Genomic DNA, 18,970 nt, shown 5'->3' with positions numbered 1-18,970 from the left:
CTTGACCCAGGGTTTATTCTTGTTGTTTTATTACTAATGTTTTATATTGTATGTTTTCTGCTCAGAGTTTGGTCACTTAGTTAGGCAACCTTACAAATTTGATTAATAAATAAATTTTACCTTTCATAATCATGTTTACTCAAAAGTAAGTTTTGTTAAGCTTAAAAGAGGTGTACTCTCAGGTAAGTGCAGACAGAACTGCAATTTCTTTTCTTTTCTACTGACCAGCATTATTTATTAAATCAGTTATTTAAATTTGATTTCATTAAAAAAAATGCCGCTACATAATCTCAGCACATTCAGGATGGGAAGTCTTGGCAGTTTAAATATGTGACGCATGTTCCTACTTTCAAATTAGTGACACCCAGTCCTAGAACATTTCTTAAACTTCATTTATTCTGAAAAAATTGTTTACACTTCTACCTCTCTAGTAACTTTATCATAAAATTCTAAATAGCCAATAAAGAACTTCTAATTACTTGATGCCTCAATAAAAACTTCACTCACACATATAAACCATAAATCTTGACTTTTTCATTTAGTGGTAGACAACTAAACAATGCTTCTTGTTAATTCCTAACTTTTCTTCTGCTGCCACCTGGATAGTTCTGTGGAAGAGGACACACAGGCATGACCCTTCTCATATGCCCTTATTTCCCAGAGAAGTCCCCTCCCAACAGACTCTAAATTAGCCAAGAGAAGGGCGTGAAGGATTACTCTTCTTTTATGGGTTTCTCTCAAGAAGAAGCAGACTTCCGACATCTCATACAGTTCACTGGAGAACTATCAGGAACCAACATTTGCTAGGAATAATGGTGCATCAAGAGAGTTTTCTTCATATGCTTTGTTTTCCAGCACAACAAATTTATCAAGAAGAGAGAGGAAGGAGCTTATAAAATTAAGATTTTCCTTCCCTTTGCAATTTCAGCTGCATCAAATTTGTTAAGGAAGTTAGCCTTTAACTTCTTGCCAGTGATTTTTTCCAATTATTTCTTGAACTAACATTTCAATTAAGATTACATGGGCAGAGAAGGGTGTGTGTGTGAGAGAGAGAGAGAGAGAGAGAGATCAACTGATGGCAGGAGCATACATGAGCACAAGCACTAGAGGCTCTGATCTACCATCCAATTTCATACCTTGCTTATGCCCCCTAAGTTTGTCTGCATTTATTTTGAACTATGATGTGCATGAAGGGCTTATTGATACACACAACCCATTTGCTTCCACTCCGCTTCTTGTTCCATGCAAAAGCAGGATTTATAGTTTGCCATGGAATGCAAACATGGCCATTGGCTGAACAGGCAGAGAAAATGCTTCTTAAAGTTGTTGATGCTTGTTCCAAAGTCACGTAAATAAATATATTACAAACAGAGTGCTCAATTTGTCAATCAATATCTTGGACAAAATAACAAATTCAGATGTTTGACAGTGGTTCCATGGAGTGCAGCGTAGTTTAAATGTTTCAATGTAAGAAATAAATAATGTGTTATTAGACTGTGTTAGACATTCCAGAAGAAAGAGTGATTTAATAGAGACAAAAGAAAATATACAAAACCAACAGGTTAAATCTTTATAATAAGGCTTTTAGCTTTTAACTTAAAATATATTTAATTCATCACCATACTTCAGCAGTGATTATACTATTATAATAAGACCATTCCCTTTGAACCTGCATATCAAACTTATTTCTGGAGAACATTTAAGCATTTGACAAGCAATTCATAACTTTCTGTAAATGCTTCCACTGGCTTTGGCAATCCTCCTCTAGCCTTACTGCTATGCCCTTCTTCTGTCCCATTAGTTTCATCCTCTATCCATCTCTGCAGTGCCTAGAAGAAATTAAAATACTAATTAAAAACTTTATTCAAAATGGGCATTCACAGTAAGAAAACAGAAAATATAGGTAGTTGATTTAGCATAAAGTCAAATGTCTATATCAATGATTTCTTTTTCATATATTGCAGACCATTTCTCTTAACATTTGATTTCCTTAATTTCATTCAGGTAAGAGAACAAAGGAACAAGCCATAACTCTATCATGCACAGTAAACCAATACATACAAATGGCTGGGTGCGGCAGATCTACAGAATCTCACAGAATGTTCTAAATGGGGAAATCAGAAGGTCTTCTGTTAGAAGCTCTAGCACCTGCATATAGAGGACAAGTAAAAAGGAAAGAGCAAGGGCCTACAAGCTGTAGATGGTTTCTTCCTTCTCTCCCTGTATCCGCACTGAATAAAAAAATGGGCAAGAAGCCTTGCGAGAGCCTCTTGGAGGTATGTATGTGCAGACAAATGCACCTTGGCATCAAAAGCCAAAAGGTTTCATGCTGATGGTACCAAAGCATGGGTACACAAGGACAGCAGGCTTTGGTACTATTAACTATTATATCAATGGAGGCACTATTGGGAATGACAGCAACATGGACAGGGATCCACATGCTAAAGGACAAGGGGAAGGCAACAAGGAGAGGACCATGGAAGAGCAGGATTGGCCAACAACATTTGGGTACCTGAGACAGAGACCTCAAATGAACCCACCATGCCCCAGCCAAAATTTTGGAAGTCCTACTTTGGCCATATTTCTGCTCTATTCCTCCCATGATACTGCTCTTCTAACAACTTAACTAAAAGTACTAACAATTTAACCTTGTCTTAAAATTTTAAGTGACTTTCAAATATCTGAATGGGAGGGAGGGAGGGAAATAAAGGCTTTTCTATTGGTCTGAATGATCAAAGTGGTGTTTTCTGCCCCTTCTTAGTTGCAAAGATGTGAACTGCTTCCTGGGCCAGCTCAGGCTCTGATGAAACTTTTGCAAGGCTGACTAGCCTATCCTGTGTGCTGATGGAACATAAATGTGTATTTTACCTTGAGTTTGTAGAAGCTACATTCTCCAGGAAGTATGACAAGTGTATGAAGAGCAACCAAAACATTTTCTTCTCCATCTTTCTCCTCAACTGCAGTCAAGGAAACAGCAGGAAACCAGAAGCTCCCTGAGCATCTGCTGTTAATCAAATGGGGCTCCTGGGGATGCTAGAGAGCCTCCCTCAAAGGTTCCTGCTCCTCCCCCTCCTGCAAGCCCTTTTCTTTTATGCCCTCTCTGCTCCTCTCCCTTCTGCCTCCTACAGACCAGCACTCTACCATACCTACATACCTAGAGCAGAGAGGATGTACAAGCTACCTGCAGCAGACCCAAAGTGTTTATAAGGAGCCTGAGAAATTATGCAGGAAAAATGTATGCCTACCTCTTTTAAAATGGTATGGTTGATGTTGAACTTGCTTTTCCCCTGGATGTCCCACCCCCAACACTCCAGAGCATCAAATATTTCTACAACTGAACTAGAGTTGAAAACCTATGTCACCCAAATTACTTATAGGTTGAAAAACGTGTTGGAGGAATTGCATATTCATACTCAACTGAACCTGTATATTTGGATCTAAGTAATGGTGGCTAACACATTATGGTTGTTTCTCTCTAAAGGATCCCACTGCTTCATAGCAGAAATTTAGAGGAATATTAAATACCATTTTGCCCTAAGTATTATGCTGTTAGTCACTTTGCTAATGTGGTACATTAAACATTGCCTAGTTCACATCAACAGTCAGTGAGTACTCCAGGTTGATACAGAAATAGCCCTTCTGTGGCTCCTGCCCACATTCAGAAGCACACTATGGCAGGTTTAAAATTTGCAGTTAATGGCCCTATGGCAAACAAAGCTCTTTATATGGTAATGTTATCAGGAAATGTGGCAAAGCACCCTTGATTCCCAGCAGACTTTCCTTTTTTTATATATATCATTTTTATTGAAGAAATTTTTAACAAAATAAAAATACAAATATCAGAAAAGAAACAAAGAAAATAAGAAAGGATAGTGAATAAGTAAGAAAGAAAATAGAAAAAGAAAAAGAAAAGAAAAGAAAAAGAAAGGAAAAAAAGAAGTGGTTTTTTGACAGCGGTTAGAAATGCATTAAATGTTACCCTCTCTAAGGTTACAGCATAATTTGCATCTTTCCATAAGCTACCCTTTCTAATCTTCAAACTCATAAATCACAAGTTTATTTTTCTCTTTTTTCAGCAAAAAGTCCACAAGGTGTTTCCATTCACTGATAAATGTAGCTGTTGACTTTCTCTAGTCAAACAAGTTAATTTTGCCATCTCTTTTTTTGCTAGTTCTCTCATCTTCACCAACCATTCTTCCACTGTGGGTATTTCACAGTCTTTCCATTTTTGCTCATATAATAATCTCGCAGCAGTAATCATATATAAAAATAATCTTCTATGGCTCTTGTCTAATTGACTGTTCATTAATCCCAGCAAGAAAAGTTCTGGTTTCAGTTGAATGTTAATCTTTAAAATTCTTTGTATCATTATATATATTTGAACCCAGAAATGTCCAGCTTTTTTACAAGTCCACACTGCCCAGTAGACTTTCCTGTTGGTTCTGCTGAGCTGAGCTTTTGACTTCAGCCCCTAACTCTGCCTTGACCTCATCACTGCCATCATCAGCATAGAATGTATACTGCCATGCAGTGGAGCAATGTAATGAATCCCTCCTGCATAATCTGGATTTCTCATTTCTGCCAGAGCTGGAAAGAGCAGCATTAAAGCAGTTCCCACGCCGCTAAAGGGTATAAGACTCCGTCCTGAAGTGACATACCTTGTATCTTTCCAGAATGCTGAACCCAAGTACAGACTGCAGCTTGCGCAAGCAAACAGGACAAAGGTCTAATGGACGTCGATCTGATTCCTCCAGATGATTAGATCCCTGCATAACACATTGTAACCACTGACAGTGATGGAGCCCAAAGATGTGCCCAATCTCATGAGTCAAAGTCTGAAACACAGATACAGCCAAATCACATAAGACAACTTAAAACCACAATAGTTGTTCTGGATAAGAGCCTTACTGTCCCTATAGCACCGCTAGCTCTTTTTCAAACCAAGGTGCACACTTTTGTTGCAGGATGAGGAATAATTTAGATGGCAAAATCATTTTATAGCAGAAAAAAATTATGACTGAATTCTTGCTCTGCCATGGAATATGAATAGAAGAATTCTACTTAAACCAGCCTTCTTATTGTGTTTGGCCATAATATCTATTGTTCATGGACTTGGATAATCGAAGTTGCAGTCCAGGACATTTGGACCACAAGGGATTGGGAAAGGGTAGAATTGGCCAGTGTGATACACTGGTGTTGGACTACAACTGGGAACAACCAGATACAAGCCCAACTTCAGCCACAGAAATTCACTGAATGACTTTGGGTCAGTCACTCTCAGCACAACCCCCTCACAGCATTGCTGTGGGGAAAAATGAAGGGAGATCCCCATGTAAAGGACCTTGAACACCTAGAGAAAAGGTGAGTGATAAGTTTAACAAACAAACAAACAATAAGAATTTAGACTTTTTACCTTTAGACTCTTCAGTAAATATAAATATTAACCAATCCATTTTAATCTTTTAGCACAATACCTACTTCAGCACAATTATACTTAGATTATTCTAAGATATGAAAAGCAAAATAAAAACAGGGGCTGCGGAGTCAGAGTTGTGGAGTTGAAGCAATTCTTGGGTTACTGCAGTCAGAGTCGGTAAAAATGTACCAACTCTGACTCCTAATAAATTTAAATTGTATAAAATATAAATATTATGTTAAAATTTCTTATTTCATAAATAATAATTTGATTAACCTATTTTTTTCAGGATATATTTTAATTTTAATGCTTTGTATGTTGCTTGCTTGCAGTCAATATAGGAAATATATAATTTGTATATTTATAATTTATTTCCTATATCGATATGTAGTTAAAGGAGTCAGAGTCGGAGTCGAAGGTTTTATGTGCCAACTCCACAGCGCTGATAAAAACAGTGAGTTAGAAAAGATCTCAAGCTTTAGCTTCTAAAAGCTTTCTCTAATCCATGAAGCCAACAACCTCCCTCTGCAAAAAAGGCTCCCCAAATTTCTGCATGATTTCAATCCAACATTCAAGTTGTCACATGAATATGTTTCTGTCTAGAGCAATAATGATGAAGTAATCATTGGAGGAAATGCTTTATTTCCTGAAAGAAGGGAGCGGTAGTGTTCACATCACATGCTTATCCTATGGTAACTTAATGTTTGACTCAACCTGATTTTCTGGGTTCGCATGACATACTGACACATAAATTAACCACACACGCTGGATCCTCACAACCAACTAGGTTAAAATGTGGTTGACTAGGTTTGTGGTGTCAACACAGGCAAATGCTCTTTCCTCACTATTTATCTGTAGCATCTAATAATCATTCTGCCAAAACAGTAATAAGGAAGATAGGCTTTATATTGCTACAGTGATGATGAGTGAGTGACCCTAGAAGACACTATATATCACTAGTGAGGGAATGGCCAATATCTATTTTAAGGTGACGAAATAGCTTAATTTGAATCATATTAACTTTAAAATAGCAGGAATAAAGGAGCCAGATTCCTTGCAATGTGAATCTGAGGGATCTTCTCAAGAGATTCCCGTGTAGCTTAAGAAAAGTAAACCGCAGGACTCTTATACTTCCAATCCAGTCAAGCCCCCCAAGCTCTAGACCAGTGTTTCCCAACCTCGGCAACTTTAAAATGTGTGGACTTCCACTCTCAATATGCTGACTGGGGAATTCTAGGAGTGTAAGTCCAAACACCTTAAAGTTGCTGAGTTTGGGAAACACTGCTCTAAACACTAGACCAGTGTTGTCCAAACTTGGCCACTTTAAGATGAGTGGACTTCAACTTCCAGAATTCCCCAGCCAGCCATTCTGGGAGTTGAAGTCCACTCATCTTAAAGTGGCCAAGTTTGGACAACACTGCACTAGGCCAACATGCTGAAAATATTTAATAGACTACTGTTCCTTTAATGAAAGGTGCTAAAGCTGATTTACACAAATGAAAAAGAAGTATGGATACTAAAACAGAAATGTGGTTTCAATATAAATAACATAATGCTAGGAATTTAAAACACTCACTTTGCAGGATCTCAGAAGCAGTTTACTTGTAATCTCAGGAGTATAGTAACTGTCAAACACAGAATAGTCAGCTGCAGAAAGCTTTTTCGTAGTCTTCAATCTGCCTCTGTAGTTTGCACTGTAAAAGTCACTGTCATATCTTGCAAAGCTGAAGATCCCTACCCCTTACCAAAGCAAAGAGGAATTAAAATTAAAATTCTACCGACAGCAAATTGCTATATTAACCTTACATACATACATATTACATACATAATACATACACATTTAAAAAGAGTACTTCTACTACAGAAACCTTGCAGTCCACTTCAAAGTTCCTAGAAGAATTGTCACAAAGGTGTAATTTTTAAAATGACAGGAGGAAGAGATTATTAAATATAATGGAGTAATCATATTCTATATTTAATTAATGACCATTTATTTTAATTCCATTTTAATTCCATCTAATCTTTGTCCTACCCACTTTTTACTGTCTAGTTCTTGGCATGATACCAAAGCTAAGTATGATCCTTGGCTTGGAAAAAGATCAAATGTCTGTTCTAAAAGTCAGAAAAAAATCCTCCTCTATTTCAAAGCAACAATCTCTTTGTTGCTTGAAATAAAGCTGTTTTCTCTTACACCCCACCTGGACCAATTCAGCTGCAAAACAGTCCACTCAGCAAGTGAGTTTACAAAGGGCAGCAAACATTTAAGTCCTCCAAAACACTTCTGCGCTGGAGCTTAGCACGAACCCTTTTGAAAAGGCAGAACAGATAAAATGGGATAGGAAAAATGGAGCCCAAGTAAAGATCAAAAGGGTTTTGACTACATCTCATGCAATCAGATAATCACCTCCTCTACATGAATGAAAAAGTTACTGGTGTATTACAAGATAACTCTACCCCAACTCCCCTATGTGCAAATAACCATTTCAGAAAGGAATGTGTTTTTTGTCAAGAAAATAAGGCTTGAGAAAACATACCACCTCTCCAATAGTTTCATGTTCCCTACCAACATGTTTAGTTTGCAAAAATTTAAAACGAGATATCCACTGCCGTGTAGCATGACCATCAACTGAATACAAATGCTTTAGTCCAAAACTGCAAAATAGAGGCTCCTAGGCTTCATTATAAAAAAGCTTCAAATGTACTACCATTGCCCTCTTTTGGTCAATGAAAGTACAACATAACTCAGAGCAAACATCTTGAAACCAATAATTTCTTCCTCTGTACCACAGGCCATATATATTATTCTAACAGACTCTATATATCCCTTCCTGTAAACCACTGAGCACCAGGACCTGGATAGATCATAAACTTAATGCACTGTATATAGTAATTGAACTGCAAAGACCCACAAGTTCAATTTCCTGAACCCCACAGAATGACATCTGGGCTACCCACATCTAATGATTCCCAACAAGGATGAAAACTGGTAATCTGATGCCTCCTGGTGGTCAATGTAACTGAAAATACAACACAGGATATACATTGTGTAAAAACTGAGAATTCCCCTGCCCCACCCCATCCAAGGATGTGTGTGTAAGGTTTGTAAAACCCTGAACATAGGAGCATGATATAATGTAACATCTGTATTGCTCTGCCTTGAGAGCTTAAGGGAAGATGGATTGTCTATACCATTCTGATAAACTCTAGATAAATATTTCTTTGAATAGGTACAGACTAGATTTAGGGGGAGGGATTTCTGCAGAAAATCTAACTTGCTTTTGAAACCCACTGAGTTTCTAGAACAGGAGGGAAAGTCCAATTTACCTAATCTACACACAGTTATACACTATGTAGACATCTCCAGCGATTTGCAACATAAGCTCAAGCCAACCCCAGTCCTTAAATATTCCTGTGCCTCACAGATAGAGTGCCACTGCTCATTAGGGTACTTGTCAGTTTTTATATGTGAACAGAATGCTTCCAGTCTGCAAAGATTATGGAAGATGATTCATATACTCAGAGCTATATTGGAGCTGAATGAACTCTTCTAGCATTCTGAGGCTGGGCTTATGCATCATACTAACACCGAACATGACTAACGTGTTTGTACTTTAGCATACTGGTAAATGCGTGAACCCCATCAAGGTCGATAAATTACACGATCCTCGTGCTTGTCATTAAAGGTCCTGTTTCTCTGTAGAAGATCTCTTCCCAAGATGCTGAGCGCTGGTATCAGGCCAGTCACGCAGGAATGAGGCATGACGCCTGCATTTTCAAAGTTCTTTCCATCCTGCTAAAATAATCTCTGGCAAACCAAAAAACTCTAGGCATATACCAATGTGCAATCAAGAAAACTGTGTGGATGCATCCACAAAGCCCCCAGAAAACAAACTGACAACAGACTTTACTTTTACTTGTTAGTAATGTCAGATAATATTTGCAACACAACTCACTCTGATGCAGCCTGAATGTACAAAACCAGTATCCTGTTTCTACCTGCTCCTATGCAAGAATATTGTCATGTTCACTCAAGGTTCATTGAGTGGCAAGTTCCAAAGGTACAACATGAATATAATGCAAAATGCATCTGAGTTAAAGGGAATCGGTTTGTGATACCTAAAATAACAGGCCATCAGTCCTGCGTATAGCTGGCTTCTACTGAAAACTTGCAGATCTAGTTTTCTTGCAGTGTGAAGAAAACCCCCTCTCATATGCACTTTCAGTATTGTCACAATATTCAAGTAATTTTTTTGTTTATATTCAGATTTAATTACATTTCATGTAAACTACAGAAGATGATTGGCCAAGGCCATATCATAAATCATCCTGATAACTTGAAAGAAAGCCAACCACATACCTTCTGTCAAGGAGGCTTGTCCAAAGACAAAATTCCAAGAGTCCTTCGGGTAAAGATCTATCATGGTTATTCCCACAATGCAAAAAGCATTCTTTGCCTTTTTTTTCTTCAGGTAATTCAAGAGGTACCCTATATGAAAAACATGTATCAGTCTCTCTCAACAGAAGGCAGTAACTGCATAATCAAGAACTGCAGCTATAACAGTAATTCTGAAAATAAGAGAGATCTTAAGATGATCTCTCCAATTTACATACCACAGAGGCAAGCACAGAGAAAATAAAGACTATGAATTTAAACCTAATAACTTTTAATTTAGTTCCTTTTAAATTAATATGAAATTTGCAGTTAAACAACAAATCTATGCATGTTCCATTTGTTTTATGATGGACGATCTATCTACCATCTATGTACAAAAGCACCAGTAAAAGAAAGAATCATGCAGTATTTCAACGGTACACATTTTGCATTCAACAGATGTCGGTTTCAACCCTCAGCATCGGTAAGAGATGAAATGAAAGATCTCTGCCTCAGTCCAAGAGGAAGAGGTATCTCTCTCTACTCAAAGAAGGACAAATAAACTGACTTCTAGGGCCGCTTAATAAGCCTCTTCATAAAATGGGCTGTAGCTCAGTGCATGTATACAAAGCAGATGTTTTCTATACAGCTAATCCAAGGTTCAATTCCAGGCATCTCCATGTAGGGCTGGAGACAACCTTGCTTAAAACCCTGGAGAGCGATTGCTAATCTGCATTGATAGTGCTAGGCTAGATAGATCAGTAATCTAATTTAGTACAATAAAGATTCCTATGTATATTCAGGCACTGCTATTTGCCAACAGTTCTCTTATTTCTGCATAATTAAGATTCATACCCTAAAGTTTTGATTCCAAAGGCTTAAAAACATAAAGTCATAGGATTCTGAAAATTAATACCTTTGGGATATTTATTTGACTTTTGATTACAATCAGTTATTCAAGACCCACAAATGTCAGATTTTTACTTGTCAAAAATATCTCAAATTACTTAAATACACCTGAGATTTACAAACCAGTTGACCAAACTGATCCAAACCACAAGAATGAACCAGTCTATCACTGTTTTGTCTATTCCCCGTACCTGCATGAATCTGCAGATTGTGTGTGTATTCATTGATTCGGAAAGCACAACCTGTGTGTGAAACTGGCATCGGGTCTAGGATTCTTACAGTCAGGCCATAGTAAAATGCTTCACAGTAATCTCTCAGCCATTTCAAGTAGACATCCGTGCTAACTTTGGAATCTCCAAAAGAACCTTAAAAAGTAGGCCCAGAAAACATCAATTCATAGCAGCTTTTTCCTTCCACTATTTATAGGCAAAATCATCATATACTACTACAATAAAATATTAACCTTACTTTGCAATTGTCTGGCTATACAACTCTGAGTAGGAACAATTAGCTTATTTTAAAAGACAAGAGAAAAAGCCCTGCCAAATATCATTTAATGAACAAGGGTAGCATTGCAATTTAAGGAATAGTTATCATGATCCAGGAAAATGAAGGATCTAAGCTTTAATTATATGCGCACTTAGGAATAAATTTTATTATTCAAAAATAGGTTCTTTTGAATTTAAGCACGCACTAAGTTGGGCTTTGTGTTTTATACAGTATAATTCTGATCTCCTGCATGTTCAGACTGCCTTGGCAACTTTCTCAAGTAGAAGACAGAAACTCATCCACCACTATCAACTGTTGCCCACATTCTGGAACTGTAGGAGTGTATAAGATGCTTTAGCTCATGCTGTCAGTTCAGAGAAAATGATCCTGAAAAACTGGCTCTATAATATCCAAGTTTCAATGACAGTTATGCAAGTAATAAAAGTGGAAAACTTGAAAGCTGCATTCTTAATTAATGGCTATTTAACAGCTCAATAAACACTTGCACAGCTGCTTTGTTAATATTACCAATAGGCTGGATGTAAATCTGACTCTTCTGCGGGGTTGGCACATTTCTGCAAGGGTCATGATAAAACTGTGAAAAATCCTGGGTGGGTTCTGGATGTGAGGAGATCCAGTCTGATTCAGAATGCAGAGTTATAGGCTTAAAAAGAATACTGTCTGGCTGAAATGCTTCATTTAGCAAAAGCTTCTCCTTAGGATCAAACTTCTCATAAAGCTTCAAAAGCTGTCTGTCCTTGGAGATCAGGGCTGCTTTCAGTGCCTCCTCAGAATGTTTAATTACCTTCATCTAACAATAAGAAACACAGATGAATACTGGTTATGAAATCTGGCTCTTACATGCACATTCTTTTATTTTAAACAGTTCCTCTTCAACTTTCACACCACCAGTTAAGCTGTGCAAATTCCTATTATTCTTACTGCAAGCAGATAAGTAACAAGCCGAGCCCTGGACACGCAGCATGCCTTGTTGCTTATTCAGCAGGAATCATGTCCAACACATGCAACAATCAACTTCTCCATTCTCTTCCTATTTCTGTACCCAGCGATTATTTCTCAACCAACTTCTGCTTTCCAGCAAGATCACCATGGGAAAGGGTTGCTGCCATCTGTCATCAGTCTAGTTCCTGAATTAGATCATTGATCACTTGATCACAACTTTTTAAAAATCCAGTAATTGTTATGTGGGCTTGAGGTTTATTGTCTACCAGGATCAAGATGATTCTTGTACAAGGCATAATTCACAACAACTTTAATCTCTGTGGTTCATATGATTTAGTGTATTATTTGATTCCATGATTCATTGAATCCAACATTCTCCCTTCAATTATGCTCATCTGGAACATCTGAAAACATTAAGCAGCATAAAGAATTAATGGAGCAGTTTTCTATTTTCTGTCATTGTGATCATGCATTCTTATTTTTATTTTAAATGATGTGGTTAATTGGGAAATGGCTATTATGGAGACGCTTTTATTCTTTTTAAGATTGCACCTTGCCATCTTTTGCTCAACCCATATCTCAAAATACAACATTATTTGTTAGATTTTATCCCATCTTTCATACAAGAGCTCAAGGTGGCATACACAGAACTCTTTCCTCCCACTTTTTCCTACAATTCTGTAAGGTAGGCTGGGCTGAGAGAGGGAGAAAGTGGTCTACAGTCACCCAGTAAGTTTCCATTGCTAAAGGTGGACTGGAACCTGGGTTTCCCTGGTGCCAGTCCAGCTCCTTCACCATGCCCCCACACTGGCTTTTAAGCCATTCTCAATGGGCACTTGATTTTTTTGTTTTTAAAAATTATACTTGCCGCATTCTCAAATATACAATAAGAAACAGATTCCAGTTTATCCAGCCCGGGACTATATATGTACACTTTGCTTAATTCTGGGTTCAACAATGTGTGGCCTTTCAAATGTTGCTGAACTCCAATTCTACGAGCACAAGCCGTTTGCTATTCATAGGGAAGGGCAAATAGCCTCAACACTAAAACTGGTTTGGGCCCTCTTTTGGTTTCCTATGCTATCAAGCTTTTCTTTCAAATTTAGACTGAAAGCCTTTCCATTTAAAACAAAATAACAAAGTTCTGGTTTTCAAGAGGCTGATACTTTTTTCTGTACTTGCACAATAACAAAGGAAAACATATACTGTACAAGTCTACTTCAAGTCAAACTCGATACCTGGTCACTTCATAGATATTTCCAACTAGTTTTCTTGGCAGCAGTACAGAAGTGGTTTGCCATTGCCTTCTTCTGGGACATTTCTTCAGCTTCCCAACCTAGTCTATACCCCTGGTACTCTCTGGAGGTTTTCCATTCTAAAATGTTTCCCAACAAAAAGACATTCACTATTTGTGTCCTTCACTATTCTTGCTCACAATTTTTTTCAGTATGCAGAAAGTGACTGCCAGATTTCCTAGTGCCTTATCAAGGCATCATATGCTCACTATACCAATGTATCATTATGCGTTTATTATTATTGGTTTTGTTTTTATTCTGTTTTTATCCTGTTTTAACTGTCAGCTGCCCAGAGTCATTTATATGAGATGGGCGACAGGAGGGAAAGAGGGAAGGAAGGAGAAAAAGATGTTATCTATGTTTACCCTTAGTGTGTATCCTGAGTGTGTGATAGTATGCTGCATGTACCTCCTAGTTGGTGTGATGCAGGCAATAGTATGTTGTTTGCAAGGCAGTCTCTAGTAAGGCAATTCTATACAATCCTAGCTTGTATAGAATAGCATAAGCATGCTTGGGATAAAAATGGCTTGGTGATGCTAGTGGCATCCTGGCCAAAATGTACCACAACTGACTGCTTAACACAAACATGCCAAGTATAGGAAGATAAATTACTCTTGCAGCAAAATTGTAAGCTGTTTTGTGCAGAAGGAAAGAAATTAACTGAAAGAGTAGCACAGAAGTGTGCAGGGTTATGTTAGCAGGAAGTTTGAAAAACAGTGATGAGGATGAGAAAAAATATAAGGTGTGTAAAAAGAAAAGGATTGTTACACAGAAAGTAGACAAAGAGAGCAAGGAACAGTTAAGATTAAAAGAAAAAACATTTTAACAGAAATGAAGTATTATTTTGGAGGTTGGTAAAAGGGGCTGATGAAGAGCCTCCAGAATTAAAGATAAAAGTGATGAAGTGATTTGGGACGAAATCAAAGAAAGAGAATGCTGGAAGAAGTAAAGTACTTTAGAGATTGTGGGAATAATAGGCACATGTCAAAGAGTGGAACTGAAACAAATACTGTAATTAGTACTCAAGGAAAAAATGATGAAAAGGAAGTAATAAATGCTGTGAGAATGATGAAAAATGTTAAGGCTAGCTGCAGGAGTACATGGTGTAACTGAAGAAATGTTGTAAGAAGTAACAGTGATCAAAACTGGGAAGTGCAGTGTTACTTTATGCAGGGCAAGAGTAAGCAGACCAGATTTTTGCTACTCGGCAGATCACTGAGAAACATGAATGTGAGAAAATGTGTTGTATGTTTGTTGATTTAGAGAAAGTGTCTGTGTTAATAGTTTTAAATTATGGATTGTTTTGCATGAATTTGGAGGTGAAGATTGGTTGCTGAATTCAGGACTGTATATAATGGAAGAAAAGCATGCATGACAATAAATGGAATGCTTATCAAATAATTGTGTTGGCTAGGGATGTGACTTTTGCATCCAGGTGATACTTTGCTATTGGATGAGAATTTGAATGATTTGAGGCAAATGTTAGATATACTGTATGACACAACCAGGAGTATGACTCTGATAATTAAAATATCAAAACCAAGATAGTTATTTTTGACATGGTAAACAAATTAGAAATTATACATACATGGAAAAAACTTAGAGCAAGTAGCTGAATTTGTCAAATGTTTACTTAAGATGGAAAAATGGATGGATACATTTGAGGATGTGCAATTGTTGGTAGAAAAGTAACAGATGGTATGTGGTCGGTTATGAGGAATGACTATTTGTCAAAATAAGTGAAATGGCCTGTACATACGTAAGAGCATGCTTCTGCCCACTTTGTTATATGGAAGTGAACGTTGGGTATTTCAGGAAAAACACAAAAGTTGAATGCAACAGGAATGGGTTACTTAAGAAGTGTGTGTGGTAAAATAAAGAGATATGATCAAAAGCAATGTATGCTGAATGAATGATTGAATGCAAAAGTGAGTGATTACATGAGAGAGAGAGTTGAGGCATTTAAAAACAAGAACACAAAGCACTCCATAGGTGTAGTGGATAGCTTGCAAGGACAATAAGATACAGAGCGTTCCTAGCACATTGTGCTAGTTGATTTAGCTATCTTTTTCCTTTTCTTTGCCTTACCTCATGCCTTAATTTCTTTGGTTTACTATTTCTTACTCTTTTTCTGCACTTTGCATAACATTTCTTATCCCAAAAGAGAATACCACAATGGATACGAATGCATGTATTTGTATATTAATGAGACTTGAAAATAACACGTTTCCACTTTTCACTGCACATTAATGGCATCCACAAGCAACTTTCAACATGCTGGGAAAGCTAGAAGAATTACTGTAGTTTGTCCAAGACCTGATAACCTCCAATGTAAGTCTTTCTTTTTAAAAATAACATCCAGACATCATACCCTATTCCAAACCTGCTTTTGAAAGTCCTCTCAGTTTCAAAGAGTATCTGCTATGTGGCAACAGACTGGTGAGGAGACTGCTTTGGGACCCAGATTAGATGTTTCTAATTTACCTAAGAAAACATAGTTTAAGAAAACCTGTTTTTCAGCTAATTTTTCAGAACCTGTTTCAAAATGTATTCTTCCTATAACTTATTTCCAAAAATGTTGTTTTAAAAGTTTTGAAGGAGTAACAAAAGTGTTTAGTAACTTCCTTTGTCAATAATTCTACAGAACGTATTTTTGCAATCCATACACACTGGATGGCAGGCAGAATTACAACATTTAATTAGCTATTTTTGCTACATACTCATAAATACATAGCATGCAAGAATATTCTAAGAGATTATAATTTATTGGGAGCTGGTCTCAGTTTGCACATTAATATGTTTGCACATTTATAATGAGTTTGTTTTTACATTCATTTTCAGAAATTTCACTGGATTCTGGGAAAACTGAAAATTTTAATTAGATAACCTAACAGCCAAAAACATTACTGAGTTTGTATTTTGGAGTTCCAGAAAGCAAAATAGTAATACAGTAGTCATTTGCTAAAACTCTCTGTTTGGCATATTCCTGTGAATTAGGCTAGTATATCAAATCCTCTTAATTCCATGATAAGCAGTATCTTTAAGAGGAGGAACTTGAAGGGGTAGTGTAATATTGGCCCCCGTTTTCTGCCAACCACTTTTTTTTTTTTGCACTCTCTCCTGATACAACATGGTGCTCCAAAAGCACCTCCCCAGTCTTCAGATGCAATTTATGGATTATGGGGGATCCCAAAGGAATTCAGCAGATAAAGGCACCTCTAACTTGAGCTTGATTTCAGGTGAACACATGGACACATCCATGTGATTATTCTGGCAACACTATGAAAGTGATTTGCCACTGCCATATTAAGAGATTTTTTTCAATTTCCTAATCTAGCCTACAGCCCTGCAGATCTCCCATGACAGGGCTAACTAGGTCTGACCCTTCTCCTCCTCCTCCTCCTCATTATTTTTCTGAAATCACCCATGGTTACCAAGGTGCTACCACCTAAGAAAGGAAACCCCTCCAGCGTCGTCATTCTCCACTCACGGCTATCTTAAATCCCCATGTTACATATATTGGTCAATTCGCTGTAGTGATTTAATATAGAAGCACCATAATATACTGCAAGGGGTACGACTTGATCTTCAGCGTACGCTCACATCCCTGAAGAAGCCGAGAGAAAAACCTTTATTTGAAATGGTACCGATCCCAAATTGTCCCTGGCTGCCCCAAACCGCCTCTGGTCTCTCTCTCCCGGAAGCAAAGTCCTCCCCCCCCACCCGCGTCTGCGACTAGACGCGCCCTCTCACAACACGGGGATGCTGAGGCTGACGCAGACGCTGCCGCTGCCGCTGCTGCCGCCGCCGCCGCCGCCGGCTGCCCCACGCACGTACGCACGCACAGACCGGCCTACCGCTTCCATGTCTCCGTCGCTAGGCCACTGGTCCCGCCCCTCCGCCGCAGCCTCAACGGAAGCGGATCGTTTGGTGGCTTGAAAGGAGGGGGCGGGGCTGGAAAGGCCCGGGTTGGGCGGGTACGCGCCTTCTTGAGGAGTTTGCCTCCGGGCAATTCTGCTTCCATGTTGCCAGGCCTCCTGAGAGGGCGCAAGCAGGCTCCGCTCGGGAGGGGCGCTGCCCACGCAGGCTGTGGGGCTGCTTCCTCGGCTGCGTTGTGTGCTGTAGCGGTGAGGGAAGCAAACCGGCTGGAAGTGTAACGTGCCCGTTTCTGTTGCTATTGCTTCCACTGTGACACTAGATGTGTCACTAGAGAACTGCAGCGTGCCTTGTGATCTACAACAGAGCACGGTGGCTCTGTTGGCATGACATGCTAACTGAAGGTTTAGTAAGTTAACCCACTTCTCTACGTTTCCATGACGCTGAACCATAAATCGTAGAAGCTGGGTGTGCCCAATGGGCTAGAATACACTTCACTGCTTCGTAGTACAGGGCTTCCTGTGAATGCAAAAAGTAACAAGCCAGTAAAGAATGTTGGAAAAACATAGCCGGTATCTCTGAGCAAATGAAGAAAGTGTTTCAACACTAGCTAGCAGTACAGCTCACCACCCAAACAACAGTAGGCAGCCGGGTGTTGCCAAAAGTTGGGAGTCCACTGCAGAGACTTTTGTGTGAATACTTTGAAAACACGTGAAAACTTTGCTGCGACAAGAGACCCCTAGTTTGGGATTCATGGAAGCCTTTGTACAGACTACACACACAGGCCTCTGCATAGGTGTGCGACTTCTGGAGGAGTGGGGCTGCTCATGCAGTGAGCTGTAACAGAATGGGGCTGTGCTCTTGCTACCAAAATGACTTTACATCTGGTCACATTGCACACAGTGGTAAACAATGGTGTGTTTGTACAGTATGCTGAGCTCAACTGGCTGGCTGCTTTGTGGCTCAGTGTGTTGTGTAAACCAAGTCACTGTTTTTTGGTTCAGCGAATTAACCCAAGCATTTGGATTAGTATTATTTAATGCATATTATTTAGTGAAGAATGGTTGTTCCTTAACAGAGCTGAGAGCACAGCTGACAATGGACAGCTGTTTTGGCATGATCAACATAAATGGGGTATTGCTTGGGAGCAACATAGCAAACTGATAGGTTTGAGAGAGAATATAAATATGGCTGTTCCCACTGGAAACAGAAATGTACTAATATGTGTTAGCTTGATGCACCATGTAAGTGATGGAACAAAGTGCTTTGAAATTTGTTCCAGCATTTCTTCATATGCATTTTTGTAGCAGCTATTATGTTGGCAAACCTTAATGTTGTATCCTAATTTACACCCTGATTATATTTTATGTGTATTTTATACATATTTCTAGATGTGTGACAATTTTTAAAGTTAAGCAAACAGGTTGTAATACTGATCTTGCCAGAATTTTACACCAAACATGTGTTGGAACATTACAAACCACAAAATATGGGCTCTGTGGTTTTTTTGGTCAGAGCTACCTGAAAGTGTGTAAGTTAGTACAGTATGTAACCAACATGGTTCATAAAATAGCTGTAGTTTTAGAAATGGTTTAAACGTCAGTTCTACGGTAATATTTTATAATTTTATAATCATGTTTTACTTTGTTA

General features: G+C 38.4%; 1 protein-coding gene across 7 annotated transcripts; it reads right to left on the bottom strand.

Annotated features, from left to right (window-relative positions):
* Positions 1–424: 424 nt before the first annotated feature.
* AMZ2 (archaelysin family metallopeptidase 2) lies at positions 425–17,374 on the bottom strand. 7 transcript variants are annotated; one of them, XM_088138302.1, is made up of 9 exons: positions 17,001–17,232; positions 13,388–13,524; positions 12,129–12,553; positions 11,715–11,997; positions 10,889–11,062; positions 9,774–9,902; positions 6,993–7,156; positions 4,659–4,835; positions 425–1,829 (listed from the first exon to the last, which is right to left on the bottom strand). In XM_088138302.1, exons 4-9 carry the CDS (start codon positions 11,995–11,997, stop codon positions 1,683–1,685), a joined length of 1,074 nt encoding a protein of 357 aa, XP_087994428.1. In that variant the 5' UTR covers positions 12,129–12,553; positions 13,388–13,524; positions 17,001–17,232; the 3' UTR covers positions 425–1,682. The 7 variants fall into 7 exon arrangements, with proteins under 7 accessions (XP_087994428.1, XP_025028958.1, XP_025028951.1 ...); XM_025173190.2 differs by lacking the exons at positions 13,388–13,524; positions 17,001–17,232 and adding an exon at positions 17,302–17,336; XM_025173183.2 differs by lacking the exon at positions 17,001–17,232 and having other exon boundaries at positions 13,388–16,993.
* Positions 17,375–18,970: the final 1,596 nt, after the last annotated feature.

This window comes from Python bivittatus, unplaced genomic scaffold (genome assembly GCF_059951505.1).
Source record: "Python bivittatus isolate LINGU-HERP-01145 unplaced genomic scaffold, Pbiv_v1 ctg000220_np1212, whole genome shotgun sequence".
NCBI classification, from domain to species: domain Eukaryota; kingdom Metazoa; phylum Chordata; class Lepidosauria; order Squamata; family Pythonidae; genus Python; species Python bivittatus.
The sequence above is the reverse complement of the archived record's forward strand: the minus strand, read 5'-3'. Positions and strand labels throughout refer to the sequence as shown.

Coding starts and splice junctions, on each gene's coding strand:
- AMZ2 (XM_007421614.4), bottom strand. Junction 9,903..10,888: donor CAATCTGCAGATTCATGCAG/GTACGGGGAATA, acceptor TTTTTCATATAG/GGTACCTCTTGAATTACCTG. Junction 7,157..9,773: donor ACAAGCCTCCTTGACAGAAG/GTATGTGGTTGG, acceptor TGCTTTGGTAAG/GGGTAGGGATCTTCAGCTTT.